Raw genomic sequence first — 17,265 nt, 5'->3', positions numbered from 1 at the left:
AGCCTCTTCAACAAGTGGTGTTGGCACAACTGGCTAGCCACTTGCAAAAAAGTGAACTCCCTATCGCTGAGCCATCACTCCATACCCTATTGATTAAATTAAAGTTTAAATTTCTTAACTAAAATAGTATGGCTTGAATTAACAGATCACTCTTCGGAAGACATACACCAGACAAAACAGTTATTGACAAATATATGGACATTAACAGTTATAGAGGAACTTAGTGTATCCTTAACACAGTGATAAAAACTATGTAAAATCATTGAACACTGGTCTTGTGGAGAAAGAAGGCATTTAGGTTTAATAGTTGTGCAGTTCTATCAGACATGGTAATTGGTTATATTTGGTAAATGCAGTTTCTTTTTTTTTTACATTATAGTACTTTTATGTTCTTTTAATTTAAACACCATGATTACAAACATGCTTGTAGTTTGCATCAGTCAAAGAAAGAACACCCCCCCCCCTTCACCAGTGCAAATTCTTACCACCAGTTCTCCCCCTACTCCCTCCTCCCCCACCCTCTGGCTATATTTGAGACAGACATTCTACTTCTTTCACTCATCAACATTGTCATGGTAGTTCTTAGTGTAGTCATTTCTCTTAACTGCATTCATATAGTGAGCCAATCCTTCGGCTCTCATCTCTATCATCTCTGGGCATTATTACAATAATGTCTTTTACTGTTTTTCTCCCATTTCCTCCAGGATCTCATGTTTCCTGGCAGTTTCTCAAAGTAGTCTGATTATCCTTTGGATCGCTGTATTATCTGTAATGGCCTCCCCCTTTTCTGATCTGGTTTATTAAGTTTCTCTTCCTTTCATTGTGAATTTTGCTAGTGGTTTATCAATCTTGTCTATTTTTTTAAAGAACCAACTTCTGCTTTTGTTGGTCTTTTGGATTGTTTTTTGGGTTTCCACTGCATTAATTTCTGCTCTAAGCTTTGTTACTTCCTTCTGCCTACTTATTTTGTTAATTTTTTAATTTAAATTTTGTTAATCGTTTTCTAATTTTATAAGCTGTGTCATTAAGCTTATATACGTAAATGCAGTTTCTTAAAGAGCCTGGTAGTTGCATCTCTGCCCCAGTGCTTGTTGCCTTTGAATTAACTGATGGAGAAATGAAGTATGAAGATGAAAATTTTGTATTTAGAGATGTCTCATCTAGAAATGCCACTATATCTTATAAATTCCAGACACAAGAAAATTGCTCACTGTTATTTATCACTAAGAAAATCCAAATCAAGACAACAATGAAATATCATCTTATACCAGTAAGGGTAGCACATATCAAAAATAACAGGAATAATCTATGTTGGCAAGGATGTGGTGAGAAAGGAACTCTCATCTAGTGTTGTTTTTTTTTTTTTTTTTTTTTTTGGTTCAACCTCTATGGAAAATAGTATGGAAGGTTCTTAGTAAACTCAAAATTGAGCTGACATATGTCCCAGAAATCCCTCTTATAGGTTTCTATCTTCAGGACAGAAAAACATCTAAAAGGATATATATACACTGCTATTCATTGCAGCACTCAGTACAATAAATAGCTAAGACTTGCAAACAACCTAGATGTCCAAAAACAGACATATGGATCACAAAGATATGGTACATATATGCAATGGTATACTACATAACTGCAAGTGAATGATGTAATAATGCAATTTGTAGCAACGTGGATGAGACTGGAAGATATTATGTTAAATTAAGTAAGCCAGAAGAAGGATAAATAATGAATGATATCATTTATATGTGATTTTTAGAATAACTACATGAAGAAAAGCAATAATCTAAATGGGAGCTGTCTCAAACACATTTGGCCCCAGAGTACAGTGAGGAAAAGGAAATAAATTGAGTGGAAGAGGAGAAACACAAATATGGCAGGTCGAGGGTCAGGGGCCAAGCGGTCTCAGGTGAACTGATGTTAAAAAAGGAAAGAACTAAGAATCCAAGGCAAAGACAACAAGAATGAAGTTAAGAGATCCAAACTTTAACAATCTAAACTTAACATGGGCCTATTAGACTGGCAGGCTGGGTGGCAGAGGCTTTTAGGGGATGTAAACTTGGGGAACATTGGTGAAGGGAGGTGGACACTAGTGGTGGGATTGGCCCTGATTCACTGTATGTCTAAAACCCAACTATGAAGGACTTTGCAAATATATCTTTCTAAATTAAAATTCCACTTATAATTTAAATATTTTTGTATAAACCAAATATTACAAGTAAACATTTTGATTGACACTAATAGTAAGTTAGACATTGTATAGGAAAGAAACTGGCTTAGTAATGATCAGTTCCTTATATTTAAGTTCTCATGCATTAAATCTGGTGCATTAAATGTGATTGATTGTTTCAGAAACAAATATACAGCTATTATTATATATAATTCATCAGAATAGTGAAAGAATGTTCCACATATGACTCAGGCTTGGTTAGAGTTGGAGCTACTGCAGCCATAATGTGATCTGTCACTCTTCTGACAGAATAGCATTGAAACTAAGATCTAGTTTCCATCTGGTATTCTTGTTCTATTGTAGCAAACTTGCATAAAGTAAATACTGCAATAAGGCTCACATGGCTATGCATAAATTGTGCATCCAACATAAATAAAGTGTTTACCATGATGTATATCCATCTCAAATTTTGCATTTAATATATTTAAAATATTAATAAAAACCATTTACCAAGATAAAAATACTTAAGAGAAAGGAGAAACAATTTGGGTGGCTCTAGCCCCTGTTAAAGGATAGAAAGCAACTGTGAACAATTTTGAGAATGTCTTCTTTTTCTGAAAATTTCTTGGCACTAGGAGAAGCATTTAAAACTAAATCATTGATCAATTTTTAAAATGTCGACATTGGAGCTGCCAAGCACCAAATCATCTGTGAGACCTTCTCATATGAAAACTTAGACAATTGGACCTATAGAATAATTCATTATAATATACATATTACATAATATATATTTTACTTTTCTCTGCCTTTATGCAAATTCATTACCTCTCCCTGCTCCTTCACTCTGAATTCTGTTCCCTTAACAATTTTAAATAATTACAAAAATACTGCTTGAAGAGGAGAGTCATTTATGAAAGATATTTATTAGCTACTTTTGAGCATAGTAACATTACTTTTGGAAAATTGTCCAGGGACAGATGCAATCTTAGTTTTTCCTCTTATTGTACCTGTTTTAGGAGTTTAATAATCCCATGGCAAACTTCTTTTAAATAATTTGTAACAGGGCCCGGAGAGATAGTACAGCGGCATTTGCCTTGCAAGCAGCCAATCTAGGACCAAAGGTGGTTGGTTTGAATCCCGGTGTCCCATATGGTCCCCTGTGCCTTCCAGGAGCTATTTCTGAGCAGACAGCCAGGAGTAACCCCTGAGCAATGCCGGGTGTAGCCCAAAAAACAAAAACAAAAAAAGCTGTAACAATATTATGCTTAGTGAAATTAGTAAAAGGAAGAAGATATTTACACTCATTTGTAGGATATTAAAATAAAGATAATATGATAATAATAATAATAATACCCAAAGGCAGTAGAAAAGAGTGTCAGGAGGACTAGTCCATAGTCCATCAAAGGAAACTTGCCACAAAGAACAGGGAAGTGCAGACGAGACAGTCAGAAGAAAAATGTCTGCTATTGTGGCAAGCAGGGGAGAGAGCAGGAAGGAAACTGGGTACTTTGGTGGCAGGAAATATGAAAGGATGGATATTAGACAATGTATAACTAAAACTCAATAATGGACAATAATATATTTCGCAATGATTCAATTAAAGAATTTATTTAATTAAAAATAAGTATGGGACAGAGTGATAGCACAGTAGGTGAGACATTTGCCTTGCAAGTGGCCAACCCATTTCAATCACTGGCATCTTATATGGTCCCCATGCATTTCCAGGAGTAACAGAGCCAGAAGTAACCTGTTATCGCTGTTGGGTGAAGCCCCAATACAAAAACAAATCTTTGAGTATAGCAAATATGATGTATTTAAAAGTTAAGTAATTAAAGATGGGATTGAATTTGTTCAGTCTGTTGAGTGCCTTATTCCCACTTAGCTTACACAGTATTAGAAGGTAGCAGAGTTACTTTTTTAGACTATAATAAATATAAGTGAAAAATGTCAAGGAAATTCCTCTCCTCCTCCCCATTTTCCCTTCCATTGATTATTGTTAATGTAATAATTGGTGCTTGAGTACTTAGGTGTTCTGTTTACCTGGAGTCATATACTATGGCAGGGATTAAAAATACCTGGGCCACTATCAGTATTGAATTTGGCATATGGGGCAGTGCCAGGGACCTAACTAACAGCCTCATGCCTATAAGACAGGTGCTCTACCACTTAGCTCTCACACCCCATCTCAAGAAAATTCTTGATAAATGTTCAAATCTCCCTAAATGATAACTAATTTTTGAATATTTTTATTGTCATTAGGATGTTAATTGTTTGTATTTCATAGAATTTAGTTGTGAGAGATTCTGTGAAAAGCAAGACAAATTGCACAGTGGGCTATGCTAACCATTCAAGAGTTGTGCCACATGGAAGCCTTTACTTTTTTGCTATTCTGTTGATCTTAACCCATTTATATTCCGTTTACTCTTTTTTAGAAGATTTTTAATTGATTTAAGTCCCATATCTAGCCTATACCCTTTGTTTACCTTAATGTTAATATTATGATTCTTGAGAGCTAATAAAGCACTTAGAGGACAGTTTAAATTATTTTATATTAATTTTACTGTAGATATATCTAATTATATAGATTCTGTGAATGAATTCTGCCAACTTTTGTCTTCAGAAATTTTTTTACCTTGGGCTAGTTTGATCCTAAAAATATCCACCTTTCACTCGTAGAAATATTTTAAATTCATGAGACTGATTGTCAAGAATAAAAGTCAGCTAGGAATAACATATACTATAAAAACCAAAGTGATTTTTGCTTCTGTTTATCTTTCAATGGACATCTGAAGTTGTTTACATGAATAGGAATAAATAAGTCCAGAAAACTTAGGTAATCATGTTTTATATCATGGGCTTTTTTTTATCTGATTTCTCTATTTTGCTTATGCTTTCAGGCTCAGCTATGTGAATCATGCAGAGGATCTGGCCTCCAAGCTCCTACAGTGTTCCCCAAAGAACAGACTATCGGCACAGGCTGCCTTGAGCCATGAGTATTTTAGTGACTTGCCCCCTCGGCTATGGGAACTGACTGACAGTGAGTACAACATATTCACAGCACCCAGTCATCTTTTTATCATCCATATATAACATATAGAAAGTCATATGTTTTATGTGCATATGTAAGATTTTGTTTGTGTGTGCAATATATGTATGCAAAAGTTTGCATGAATGAGGGACAGAGTGTTAGGGAGAAGAGCGGGGAAAGGAATTGTATATGTGTATTCCAGCCATTCAATTGCTAGTCTACCAGGCACAGGAAGAAAATGGATTCCTTTTTTCCTATCTCTGCTCTGCAGTCTGCAGCTGCATGTCTTTATATTTGATTCTGTGTGTGTCAAAAAGAATGATCTGAGCTGTCATAAAGGAAAAGGAAAATATGATTTACATATTTAGTGCTTTGTGCATACAGTACATTTTAGTTGGCTGCAGTACATAGAGGAGAAGTGATTCATTTCTGTTTGATTCTCAGAGACCATCTTGGTTGTAACAATAACCTTAAAAAGGGCTTCTATGCAGTGAGCTGAGGAACAGTTGGCAATTGGCTAATACACTGAATTGACATGTAAGAAGTGAAGACATGTAATTCATTTTAACTACAAATGCTCTTGGTGTTCATACAGACTGTTCTCTGGGTCTTTTAAAACAAAACACATTCCTGGGTCGATTTTGTTTTTATAAAAGTATTCATATTTACTCAGCCTTTTTCAATTACTTTTTAAATATTTGTGGGGAGGATTTATGGCTTTGAGGTATCATCTTTCTTCTGAAGTGTGAAGCAGAATTCTTGTGAAATTTTGCAAAACACTATTGCAGTGAGAATTTTTATGCTCATTGGTGAATAACAAAATTGATTTTACAAAACAATTATAAGGTGCTTATTCTCATAATCTTCTGATTGCTTTGAAATTAATATACTGTATTATGCATGAATATATGCTATGCTTACTAATCTTTGGCTGAGTAATACTTTACAATAGATATATGGAGAGTTTCTTGATTCTCTTGGACTTTAAACATTCCCCCTGTTTGTAGTAATGGATTTTCTTGATGACAGCAATTCCTCATTTTGGAACCAAGTCCTAAAGAAGCTCTTTGTGAATGGTCTTACCTAAATACTTCTGAATATACTAAATTTAATTTTAATTAAATTGTACCCAAAATTATTAATGTTTATAATAATGAACTGCTCACTTATGCTTTGTGAATCTTCTTTATCATATATTCCCAGCCCATATTAATTTTATATACTGGCCAATTTCCTTCCTAAAAGATACATCAGTGACCATCATGACAGCTACTTCTTTAAAGAAAAGAAAGAAACAAGAAGTCCATATGGAAAAAAGGATGAAAATAGGCTCATTAGTTTATGGCTCATTGAACACAAACATATGGCTTGTTTTGCCATTTAGTATAACATGTAACTTAGTATCATTCCTCCTTGGTGACATCTCAATCCCGTCTGACTCGATGATTGAGTTTAAGCCAGGATTTTGATGGTCTCTGAATTCTGAATTCTGTAGTAGTACTTTTCTGTTAATAGGACTTATTACCCACTTGCCACTTAGTTTATCAGCCAGTGGTTAAATCCAGTTTATATCAGTAAGTAAATGCCTACACATTATCACTCAGCAGCAGGCTGCCAACAGAGACAGCCTTGTCCCCATCATTAACAAGCACAATGTATGCAGAACACCAGAGGGGAATTAAAACCACAAAAAATACCTCAGGGTGGTATTTTTAATATGAGAATTTAATTTGTAATTTCACAGATTAAGAATTTTGGCTGCATTAATCCCTTTATCAGCTCACAGCAGGCTATTTGCAGAAGCATAACCATAAGGCGATATTCATTGGCAGAAACACGTCTTTGCATAACGTTAAACATCAGGAGCAGTGAAACCTTTTGAAGGGGGGAGAATAAAGATGAAAAATCATTATATTTTTAAAGTAAGATTCTGCTAAATGCCTCCGGTAACAATTTTGAGTTACGGAAATGCTATTTCTGTGTCTAGTAGATAATCATTATGAAGCATAAATCAAGTAGAAAGAAAGGACAGTCTCAGTTAAATACTACAGTCATTTTCATTTAGGATAAATTAATAACCTTGTAAACATGTTTACAAAACATAAAATTCCTAGACCTTGGATACCGGGGAAAATGTTGTTTTAGGTGAGTGGTTTTGATGATCCCATTTTCTGGGTTAGTATTCTACAACCTATATTTAGAATTCTTAAATTACTTAAATTTTATGTTAACATGAAGGTTTGTAAAAGTTCACCATACAGTAGCCCTGGCAATGGGAGCAGCAGTAGTTCATGTACCCTCTTGTGCTTCCTTTCCTTTTCAGGGAGATTTTGGAAGAAGCTCTACCTGGGAAGAAAAGTGCAGTTAATAAATATATTGTCTTAGGTATCAAGCAAGTGCTTAAATTCATCACTTACAGGAATCTCACATTTAAAGTGTCTAGTCTTTGTTATAGTATGTCTCATGGCATGAGGGATAAATAAATGTTAAGTCACAGTTCTCAAGACTAACAAATACCACTGAATCTAGGAATCTGAGAACCAGTGAATCTGGCTCAATGTACTTGCCTCTTTCTGACTTGCAGATTTATAAGTGTCAGCACATCATTATAAGTCAAATAGAGATTGGTTTTCTTCTTCTGAGGCCACTAATCTTAGCACAAAAGTGCTACAACTTCATGCTTTTATCTAACCCTTATGTAACTCAAATGCCCTTCCTCAAGTACCACCCATGAGGGTATTAACATGTAAATTTAGAAAGGACATAATTTAGTCTAGAGCAGTATTTCTCAATGTAGAGTCATAAGATTTCTTATGATCAGTATATTCCAAAGTGAACCACAGGTGAAATGGTGTTAGTAGTGGACCAATATGGTGTGAGGTTAGGGGACCAATTGGTAATAAAGGAAGAAAAAAAAGGTAAGAGAAACTCTGGTCTGTAGACTCACATCTATAATGATAGCTAATAGCATTTTATTAAAGAATGTGAACAAAACGATAATACGAGAAACACTATGCTTTCTGCAAACAGAAGCCAAACCCAGTTAAACAAAAGAGTTTTAATAAAATAAATTCAAGGTTGGCTCTAACCTTCTTGGCCTACTTTAATATACCATATCCTGTTCAAGGAGTGATGGGTGCTATTAGAACCTTTATTACCTACAGCACTGCAGTCATTTCACTGTTGTCATTTACCAGAATTGGTAGAAAGATCTTAAGGGTGTAGTGCTGTCATTTTGGGGCTGGAGAGGTGGTGCTAGAGGTAAGGTGTCTGCCTTGCAAACGCTAGCATAGAATGGACCGCGGTTTGATCCCCAGGCGTCCCATATGGTCCCCCAAGCCAGGAGCGATTTCTGAGCGTGTAGCCAGGAGTAACCCCTGAGCGTCAAAGGGTGTGGCCTGAAGGAAAAAAAAAAGATCCTTATGAATCCTTATGCCAGCCTTTTATTTTTTTTGCAGCCATATATAATGATGTATCTAGTTATTAAGTTCTTCTCTAAAACTCATCACTTTACATAATACAAACATTTACCAGAACTATATTGTGTGCCACTGAAGCAGGAATTATAAATTCATCAAGCAAGAATAATAGAGCAGATACCTGGGGATCTGGTTTTAAAAAACTGACTTAGTCCAGTGGCACCCTATCATCCTCCCTCTGTCCTGAAACCCCAACAGCCTTGCCCCACTTCTTCACAGATTTAATTGCTGGGAAGGAAATGAGGGCTGATTTAGAAAAATTCATTACTTTTCCCAAAGACACCACAGAGCGTTCTCCTGTGTATACTATCAAGTTACATAAATTATTAAAGCTGAACTACCCTTGTCAAAATAAATGAACAAAATACACTTCATAGAGCAGAGTCCTTGATTTTATTACATTCATTTGCTAATCCACAAAACTCAGAGCTACTGAAAAGGAGGCCAACAGAGAGGTACAGTGTGAAGAGCCTGAACTGGGAATCAGTGTGCCTGTATTCCAGCTTCAGTTCCTTTGTTAACTTGCTGAGAAACTTAGTACAAATGCTTGAGAGTCTCTGAGTTGCATTGTCTCCTTCACAGACACAGTGATCCCCAAGGGCCTTTCCAGCTCTAGTGTTTGTTTTATATTAAAACAATATTATGCCATGAATGTAGCTCTATGACATCTTCTACAAAATAAAACAGACTAGTTCAAATTTGTTTAATGTCTCCAGATTCTATTGCTCATCCTCTCGATAATCCTTCCAATTTCAGCTTTCTATCCCACTGGTTTTTCTAGCCCGTGGAATTCAACAAGTTGACTAACATTGTTTTCTTGTAATTTTCCTTTCTCTTTGGTTTCCAGGACTCTCCTTTTCAGAACCCCCCTCCTCATCTCCTCTGCACTTACCATACCTCTCACTTACCTGACACCTCATTGGTGTGCTTTGAGATTACAATTACAATACAAAGATTACAAAATACCTTCTAATCTTTGTGTTGCATTCATACTTTCTAGGTCCTAGCAATCTGCTCTAATATCATGATTGAAATATCGTATTCACACTGACAGTCACATTCTCCTGACTCCAGACTTGTATAGCCAAATAAAAACTCCACATCTTCCAGTGTCAGAGTAGGTGTCTCAAACTTCACAAATCCAAACCGAACTTCTTTTTCTTGTTCTTGTTGTTTCTTCATTTGGGGGCATACTCTGCTATCCTGAGTTCTTTCTCCTGGCACTCTTTGAGGTGCTCAGGGAACCATATGCAGTTCTGGGTATTCAACAAGAGTCAGCCCCATGCAAGGCAGACACTTTAATCCCTATACTATGTCTCATCCCTAAACTGAACTACAGAGAATGTTTTCTGAAGTCTAACTCTGAAAATGGCAACACCAAGTTTTCAGCAATGCAAGTTATCCTGAGTCCTCTTTTTGCCAGACTCGAACCTGGCATTGGTACTACCTTTAAAATACAGTTAGAATCACAGGTGGGCAGGAGTTTGGGATGGTAGTTCAATGCCTTTCACATGTGAGGCACTGAGTTTAATCCCAGTACTACACACAGAATGAGGAGGAGGAAGTGGAGGAGGAGGAAGAAGTATAAGAAATGAAGGAAAAAGAAAAGGAAACAACTCAAAATCATGCCAATTTGAATATCTCCATCTGCTACTCCCCTATATTTCTAGCCACTTTCCATCTTTTTTGCCTATGTTTTGTGATTGTCCCCCTCAATGTTATAACTGTTTCTTTTTTTGCTCTTCAGAGTCAGCTCTTGTTATTTTCTCTTTCTACATTTTTTTTTCCTGCCATACCTGGCATTGTTCCAGACTTACTCCTAACTCTGTGCTCATGGATCACACTTGGTGGGCCTTGTGAGACCATATGTGGTACCAAGGACTGCACCCAGTCATCCATGTGCAAGGCAAGTACCCTACCTACTACACTATCTCTCTGCCCTCTTTCTCTACATCTTGTACTTACTTTTACCTGGCTTAAATGCCTGGCTTCTCTTCTCACTCCCTCTAGGCCATGCTCAAATAAATCTTTTTAGGGAGATCTTCACTGAGCTTTTGCACCTCACACAGTTTCTCTTCTCTGCTTAATATTTTCTCAAAATACTCATTATTATTTAATTTATTCGTGTAATTGTATATAATCTGTCTCTTCCAAATGAAATCTGCAAGAATGGGTACTTTTGTCTATTCTTATTTATAGCCTACACGATTCCAAAATAACAAGAGCATGTGGGACTCAACATAATCTCTCTCTAATTAGTTGATGAAAGAATGGCATGCAAAAACAGCAAAAGATGGTTTATTAATACCAAATTAATTTTTTTGGATCAGAGAATAGGAGAGATCTAACTGTGGTTATGTATTGAAGTAGACGTCATTGCCATATGTGAGAGTGTGTGTGTGTATGAATTTCTGTAAATGAATGTAGGGTTATGACTTAGTATTTATTTTTTGTATTCTGTTTTGTTTTATTTGGTGAGGAGGTGGCACAGTCTGTGGTGCTCAAGGGTTACTCCTGGATCTGCACTCAGGTATCACTCCTGGTGGGTTCAGAGGACCACATAGGTTGCCAGAGATCAAACCCAGGCCAGTGCATACAAGACAAGCACCCTACTTGATGTACCATTTCTTCAGCCTACCACTTGGTATTTCAAAATCAAGACACATACCATGATGTTCCACATTCTGGAATCTAGGAGTACATCACAGTCTCTGTCTCTGTCTCTCTCTTCTCTCTCTCCTCCCTCCCCACTTCCTGTCTTTCTTGCATATACATATACACAATTTTCTTTTGGTGACAACATCCATTAGCTCTCATACCTGCAGTATTCAAAGAACTTTGTGATGTTGAAATCTGGGCATGAACTTTCCAAAGAATACATTTCAGTCTTTTGAGCTATTTTCTTACCCCAAATATCCATTTTTCAAAAAGACTATGGTAAATACATACATAAAGATAACAATTAAAACCTTTTTATTCCATCCACAGTGTCTTCTATTTTTACGGTCCCAAATGTAAGATTGCAACCGGAAGCTGGAGAGAATGTGCGGGCCTTTGGGAAAAACAATAGTTATGGGAAAAGTCTATCAAACAGCAAACACTGATGAGCACAATGTTTTCAGCAAAGCACAGGTAAGATGTCTACCTTTCTTGGAAAGTAATTTTGAGTAGATGTTGTATAAATATTTTGGATAAAATAATATTTTGAATGTATTTTTTGTCCTGACATCTTTATGGTTCTCCCATTTCTATAGTGGCATCAGCCCGGATTAATCTGATGACAAATGCCATCAAACATTTTCATGTTTTGGAATCTAACCAAAATTATATTTTATATATGTAGTGAGAAGCAAGCCAACTTAGTCAGAAGCAAGTCATTTTAAGTACTCACCCAGTTCTTCACTTAGGTGAAAGGAAGATTAGCCTTGTGCATGTCAGAGACTGCTTTATAGGGTCAGTGCAATTTTTAAAATTAGTTATTTTTTTCTTTTTTTATTGGAGATATTTTTGCCCAAAATCTGGGTGGGTATCTGACTTTTATTGACAAATAAGTAAATCTGACTATACAGCATTTACTTCCTAACAGAGGTTTATGCAACAACTAGCTCTTAGCCCTTGGAAATGGGGAATTCTCACTGGTTTCACTCAGCTGCCATGGGGGCAACTTTATTCATTTCTGATTCCTGCCTGGGCCCTCCCTTCTACAGACAATATGCCCTGGGTGAAGCTTTTATTTTGCCTCAGTTCATTCTCTGCCTCTTCTGTTGTGCTGCTAGTACACTGTAAACAAGGCAATCTCTTAGCTGGTCTGTGTGCCCATGGGCATCAGATATGCTTCACAGAAGCAAGCTCAAGAAAGCAACCTGTGCAAAGACTGCCTTTTTATTGCCAGATGGAAATCCTTAAATTAAAAATGATTTTCCCCCTTTTTTATATAGCTTAGTTTCTAATGTCAAATAACTCTGAAACAAACAGAGAAAAAATATTTTTAAAGGGGAAGGCTTTTTCCTTGCTAGTCCATATTATGTGAATGGTCAGTAATTAAATATTTAAGTGACTCAAAGAATGTCTTTATAGTTGCAGGAACTCCTTTAGTCTCCTCTCTTAATGTGAAATATATTAGCAATCTAATCTATTATAATATAGTATTCTAGTATAACTATTGGTTTTACTTATACTCCATTCTGAATTTCACTTGGTCAGGAAGAGTGCGCTAAATGTTTCTTAATCTTGCTTTTCAATTGCTTTGGATTTGTTTGGAGCCACACTCAGGCTATTCCTAGCTCAGGGGTCATCTTGTGCCAGAATCAAACCATGTACAAAACATGCACCTCAGCCATTTGAGTTAGCACTCAGCAGTCCCTTTTTGTTTGATTTTTCCAAGCCCTAAGCATTTTTTATGTGAAGTTTACATTCTGATAAATCCCACCCCACCTTCATGTCTTTATTCCTTGTTATTTCTTCCTCTTTCCTCTTCTTCAAAATTTCTGAACCTGCTGTGATGAGGGTTGCAGACTTGCTGCTCTGTGATGCTCCCACATTTTTTTCACTGTCACAAGTTCAAATATGGTGCTTGCACACTTGGCCAGGATCCCCACTGAGCTTAAAGCCTTTAGTCGAGGCAATGAATTGTGGTTGTGGGTGCTCAAGGGGTATCTGCACAACTTTTATGCATGAGTGCATCTTTCTAACTGCAGACAATGGTGTCTCTAGAGTTGCATTTCTGGGCATGGGATGGTTTTTGTTTTTTGAGGTTTTTTTTTATTTTTTTTTTGTTTTGTTTTGTTTTTGAGAATGGGGCTTGCAAGATTTTTCTCCATCACTGATCTACAGCTAGGAGAACTTTTGTTAATTTAATTGAAATTAAAACAACTAGGGAACTCAAGGATCATATCTGATGATGCTTAACATACTCCTGGCTCTGGGAATCATATGAGATGCCAGAGATCAAACCTGAGTCAACAGCTTACAAGGCAAGCTGCCTACCATTTGTACTATTGCTCCAGCCTCAGAAACAATGATGACAAAGCTCTAATATTACCTTTTGTTTTCTTCCAAAATCTTCTATTTGTCAATTTATATTAAGAAAACATCTACAATTTTCTATTCTTAGAAAAATTTTCAATATGTGTTTCTGCCAGTCAGAAAAAAGGGAGGGAAGGGAAGGGAAGGGAAGGGAAGGGAAGGGAAGGGAAGGGAAGGGAAGGGAAGGGAAGGGAAGGGAAGGGAAGGGAAGGGAAGGGAAGGGAAGGGAAGGGAAAGGGAAGGGAAAGGGAAGGGAAAAGGGAAGGGAAAAGGGAAGGGAAAAGGGAAGGGAAAAGGGAAGGGAAAAGGGAAGGGAAAAGGGAAGGGAAAGGGAAGGGAAAAGGGAAGGGAAAAGGGAAGGGAAAGGGAAGGGAAGGGAAAAGGGAAGGGGAAGGGAAGGGAAAAGGGAAAAGGGAAGGGAAGGGAAGGGAAAAGGGAAGGGAAGGAAAGGGAAGGGAAAGGGGAAGGGAAAGGGAAGGAAGGGAAGGGAAGGGAAGGGAAAAGGGAAGGGAAGGGAAGGGAAGGGAAGGGAAGGGAAGGGAAAAGGGAAGGGAAGGAAGGGAAGGGAAGGGAAGGGAAGGAAAAGGGAAGGGAAGGGAAGGGAAGGGAAGGGAAGGGAAGGGAAGGGAAGGAAAAGGAAAGGGAAAAAAGAAGAAGGGAAAGAAGAAAGAAAGGAAAGGAAAGAAAGGAAAGAAAGAAAGGAAGAAAGAAAGAGAAAGAAAGAAAGAAGAAAGAAAGAAAGAAGAAAGAAGAGAAAGAGAAAGAGAAGAAAGAAAGAAAGAAAGAAAGAAAGAAAAGAAAGAAAAGAAAGAAAGAAGAGAAAAGAAAAGAAAGAAGAAAGAAAGAAAGAAAGAAAGAAAGAAAGAAAGAAAGAAAGAAAGAAAGAAAGAAAGAAAGAAAGAAAGAAAGAAAGAAAGAAAGAAAGAAAGAAAGAAAGAAAGAAAGAAAGAAAGAAAGAAAGAAAGAAAGAAAGAAAGAGAAAGTAGATTATCCTTTTTATATTCATAACACTTTAAGCACTATGAATACAAAATTTTTTATGATTGAGTTTCAGTTATAGAATTTACTCTATCCTTCACCCTTCATTCTTCCTGTCACGAATATTCTCAATTTCCCTCCCACCCACCTCCCACCTGTCTCTGGGGTAGACATTTTATTTTTAAAAAAATCATCTTAGATGCTGGAGAGATAGCATGGAGTTAGGGCATTTGCCTTGCATGCAGAAGGACGGTGGTTTGAATCCCAGCATCCCATATGGTCCCCCAAGCCTGCTAGGAGTGATTTCTGAGTGTAGAGTCAGGAGTAGCCAGCCCTGAGTGCTGCCAGGTATGACCCCCCAAAAAAAAAATCATCTGAATTTCTCACCTTTTGGATTCTGAATTATCCAACTGAATCATCTTAGAGATTTGATAATGTGGCCTATATATATTGGCTTATTATATCCTATGCAGTGGACTTATTTTATTGATTTGGGGACCCCAAAATTTATAGCCCTGGGCAATGCTCAAGAGCTAATCCTGACTACTTATGACTCTGTACTACTCCTGGGGGTGCTCTGACTAGCATATTTGATGTCTGTAATCAAACTAGGGTAGACAATATATTAATGCAAGCACCTTAACCCCAGAGACCTTACCAATAAAAGCTAAATATCAAACTGTTAATATTATAGAGCAAAAGCCTATATTATTAAGCTCTTGGTAGAGAGAAATGTATAATTCCTTCCATTTTGATTTTGTTGATGAATTAGTTAACTAGTAAAGCTGGTTGTGACATACTGAAATTTCCTCAGGTGTTCCAGTTCTTGGTAGAATTTAGACTAAGGAGAGCCAGGAGCAAAGAATAGGACTCAATCTATGACAAAAAGCAATAGCAGTTAGTCTTTGGAGAGTTTGGATATAAATGTAAAAAATAAATTGTAGTGCATTTGTTTTTGAAATGTTGAACAACTGACAAGTGTTTCAAGTACTGATTTTTCTCCATGTTTGAAAGGCAAATGTTTCTACACTTGCATACTAAGGTCGTTCTATTATTTAAATGGTAATGTTAAATTTTCATAAATTGGTGTTGTAAAAAAAAGCTAATGAAAAGTACTTTTTGCTACAGAAAGCATTTATGGTTTACTCTTGTCTCCAAATAAAATGCACAATTAAGTTAAAAACAGAATAGGAGCCAATGGGTGTTCGAGATTGTTTCTTACAATTTACTACCCTCTAATGATATTAATAAACTATGATTTCATAGTTTTTTCCCCATCACACACTTCTTAATCAGCTTTCAAAGGTAAGACTATTAGCATCTAAGAAAAACTAAGTGTTCATAAAAAAAGAAAATTGCCCAAGAGAGGGCTAGATGCTATCCAATAGCTAATATCTCACTACCATCTCACTAGTGTAGTTTATTTCAATGGGTAGGGGTCACACCCAGTAGAATGAAGCTGATGGTTCACTGTTACTTTGGCCTTCTGATACTTGGACATACACAGCTAAATGAACAGGGTGAGTGATTAGGAGCTTTTATCTGGTGCTGGAGACCAAATCTGAGGCCTGGCACAGTCTAGACATGTACTCTACTACTTAAGCTACCTCTTTGACCTTTCCATTGCTATCCTTTAAGAAAGAAGTCAGGAAAAGTGATTTGAACCTAAACAGGTAAAACTATGTTTCAGTTTTACAGTAAGAAAAAAAGTGAGGAAGAGTAAACTGATTGTGAGAAGGACAATAGGAAACGGAGAATAACAGAAAGAGTTGTAGCCACAGGAATAGTAGAGGCCACTTGAAATACCAGATTGGGCTCTTTTAGGAGAAGAAGCATTTATATTTCTTCAGTTACCGGTATATACTTTGGTGAGATTGATTGATGTAGAAAAAAACATGATAACATACAAAAAGCTTCTAGACAGGCCTCAAGAAGACTAGACTTTTCCTCAGAATCCAACAGGAGCTTTGGTTTGTTCAGTCTCTGCTGCCTTACAACTCTGCCAACTGTTCCAAGGGAAATAGCCTCCTGTAGTACTCTCTCACAGGCTGAAATCCTGACAGCCTTCCTAACACCACTTTTACATTTTCTTTCACTTACAACTTACTGACATGTTTCTGCTTGTCTTGAAGGCCTACTTATTGTTATTTCTCTTTGTCTTCCTGATGTGGCACAATATGTTGCTGTACTCTGGCTCAGATTCAAAGAATGTCCTGAGAACATTCTGGCTTGTCCAGACATTGCCGTGAGATCAAGACTTTGAGCAATATTCTTATGTCAGTCAGCCCACAGAAGCTGCTGGCTGACTCTCACTGCTGTGGGTGAGGCTCTGAGTAATGATCCACTAGCTGAGATATGAACTGGGCTGCCAAACATCCTTAAAGAAGTTCGCAGAGAGGTCTGGGCCTAGTGAACAAGTTGTATGGATACAAGTACTTGATTGGACTATATTCTGCCAAAGAAGAAATCAGACAAATACTTTGAGAATTTCAAATTTTCATGGAGTAAAACCATCCTCATTTTGTGACTTTTGAGACTATTGGTTAAATAAAGGTTTTTTTAAGACCTTTATATTATATTTTCTTGTA

At 36.8% G+C, this 17,265-nt stretch overlaps 1 protein-coding gene across 3 annotated transcripts in view; it reads left to right on the top strand.

Moving 5' to 3' along the window:
* CDK14 (cyclin dependent kinase 14) overlaps window positions 1-17,265 on the top strand; it is a 733,148-nt gene that overhangs the window by 623,256 nt on the left and 92,627 nt on the right. For all 3 annotated transcript variants that reach the window (XM_049769012.1, XM_049769019.1, XM_049769022.1), the window contains exons 13-14: window positions 5,065-5,204; window positions 11,663-11,806. In XM_049769012.1, coding sequence (XP_049624969.1) covers window positions 5,065-5,204; window positions 11,663-11,778 — 256 coding nt within the window. In that variant the 3' untranslated portion in view covers window positions 11,779-11,806. The remainder of the gene's footprint in view (window positions 1-5,064; window positions 5,205-11,662; window positions 11,807-17,265) is intronic.

This window comes from Suncus etruscus, chromosome 1 (genome assembly GCF_024139225.1).
Source record: "Suncus etruscus isolate mSunEtr1 chromosome 1, mSunEtr1.pri.cur, whole genome shotgun sequence".
Lineage (NCBI taxonomy): Eukaryota > Metazoa > Chordata > Mammalia > Eulipotyphla > Soricidae > Suncus > Suncus etruscus.
This window is presented reverse-complemented; position numbering and strand designations above follow the sequence as displayed.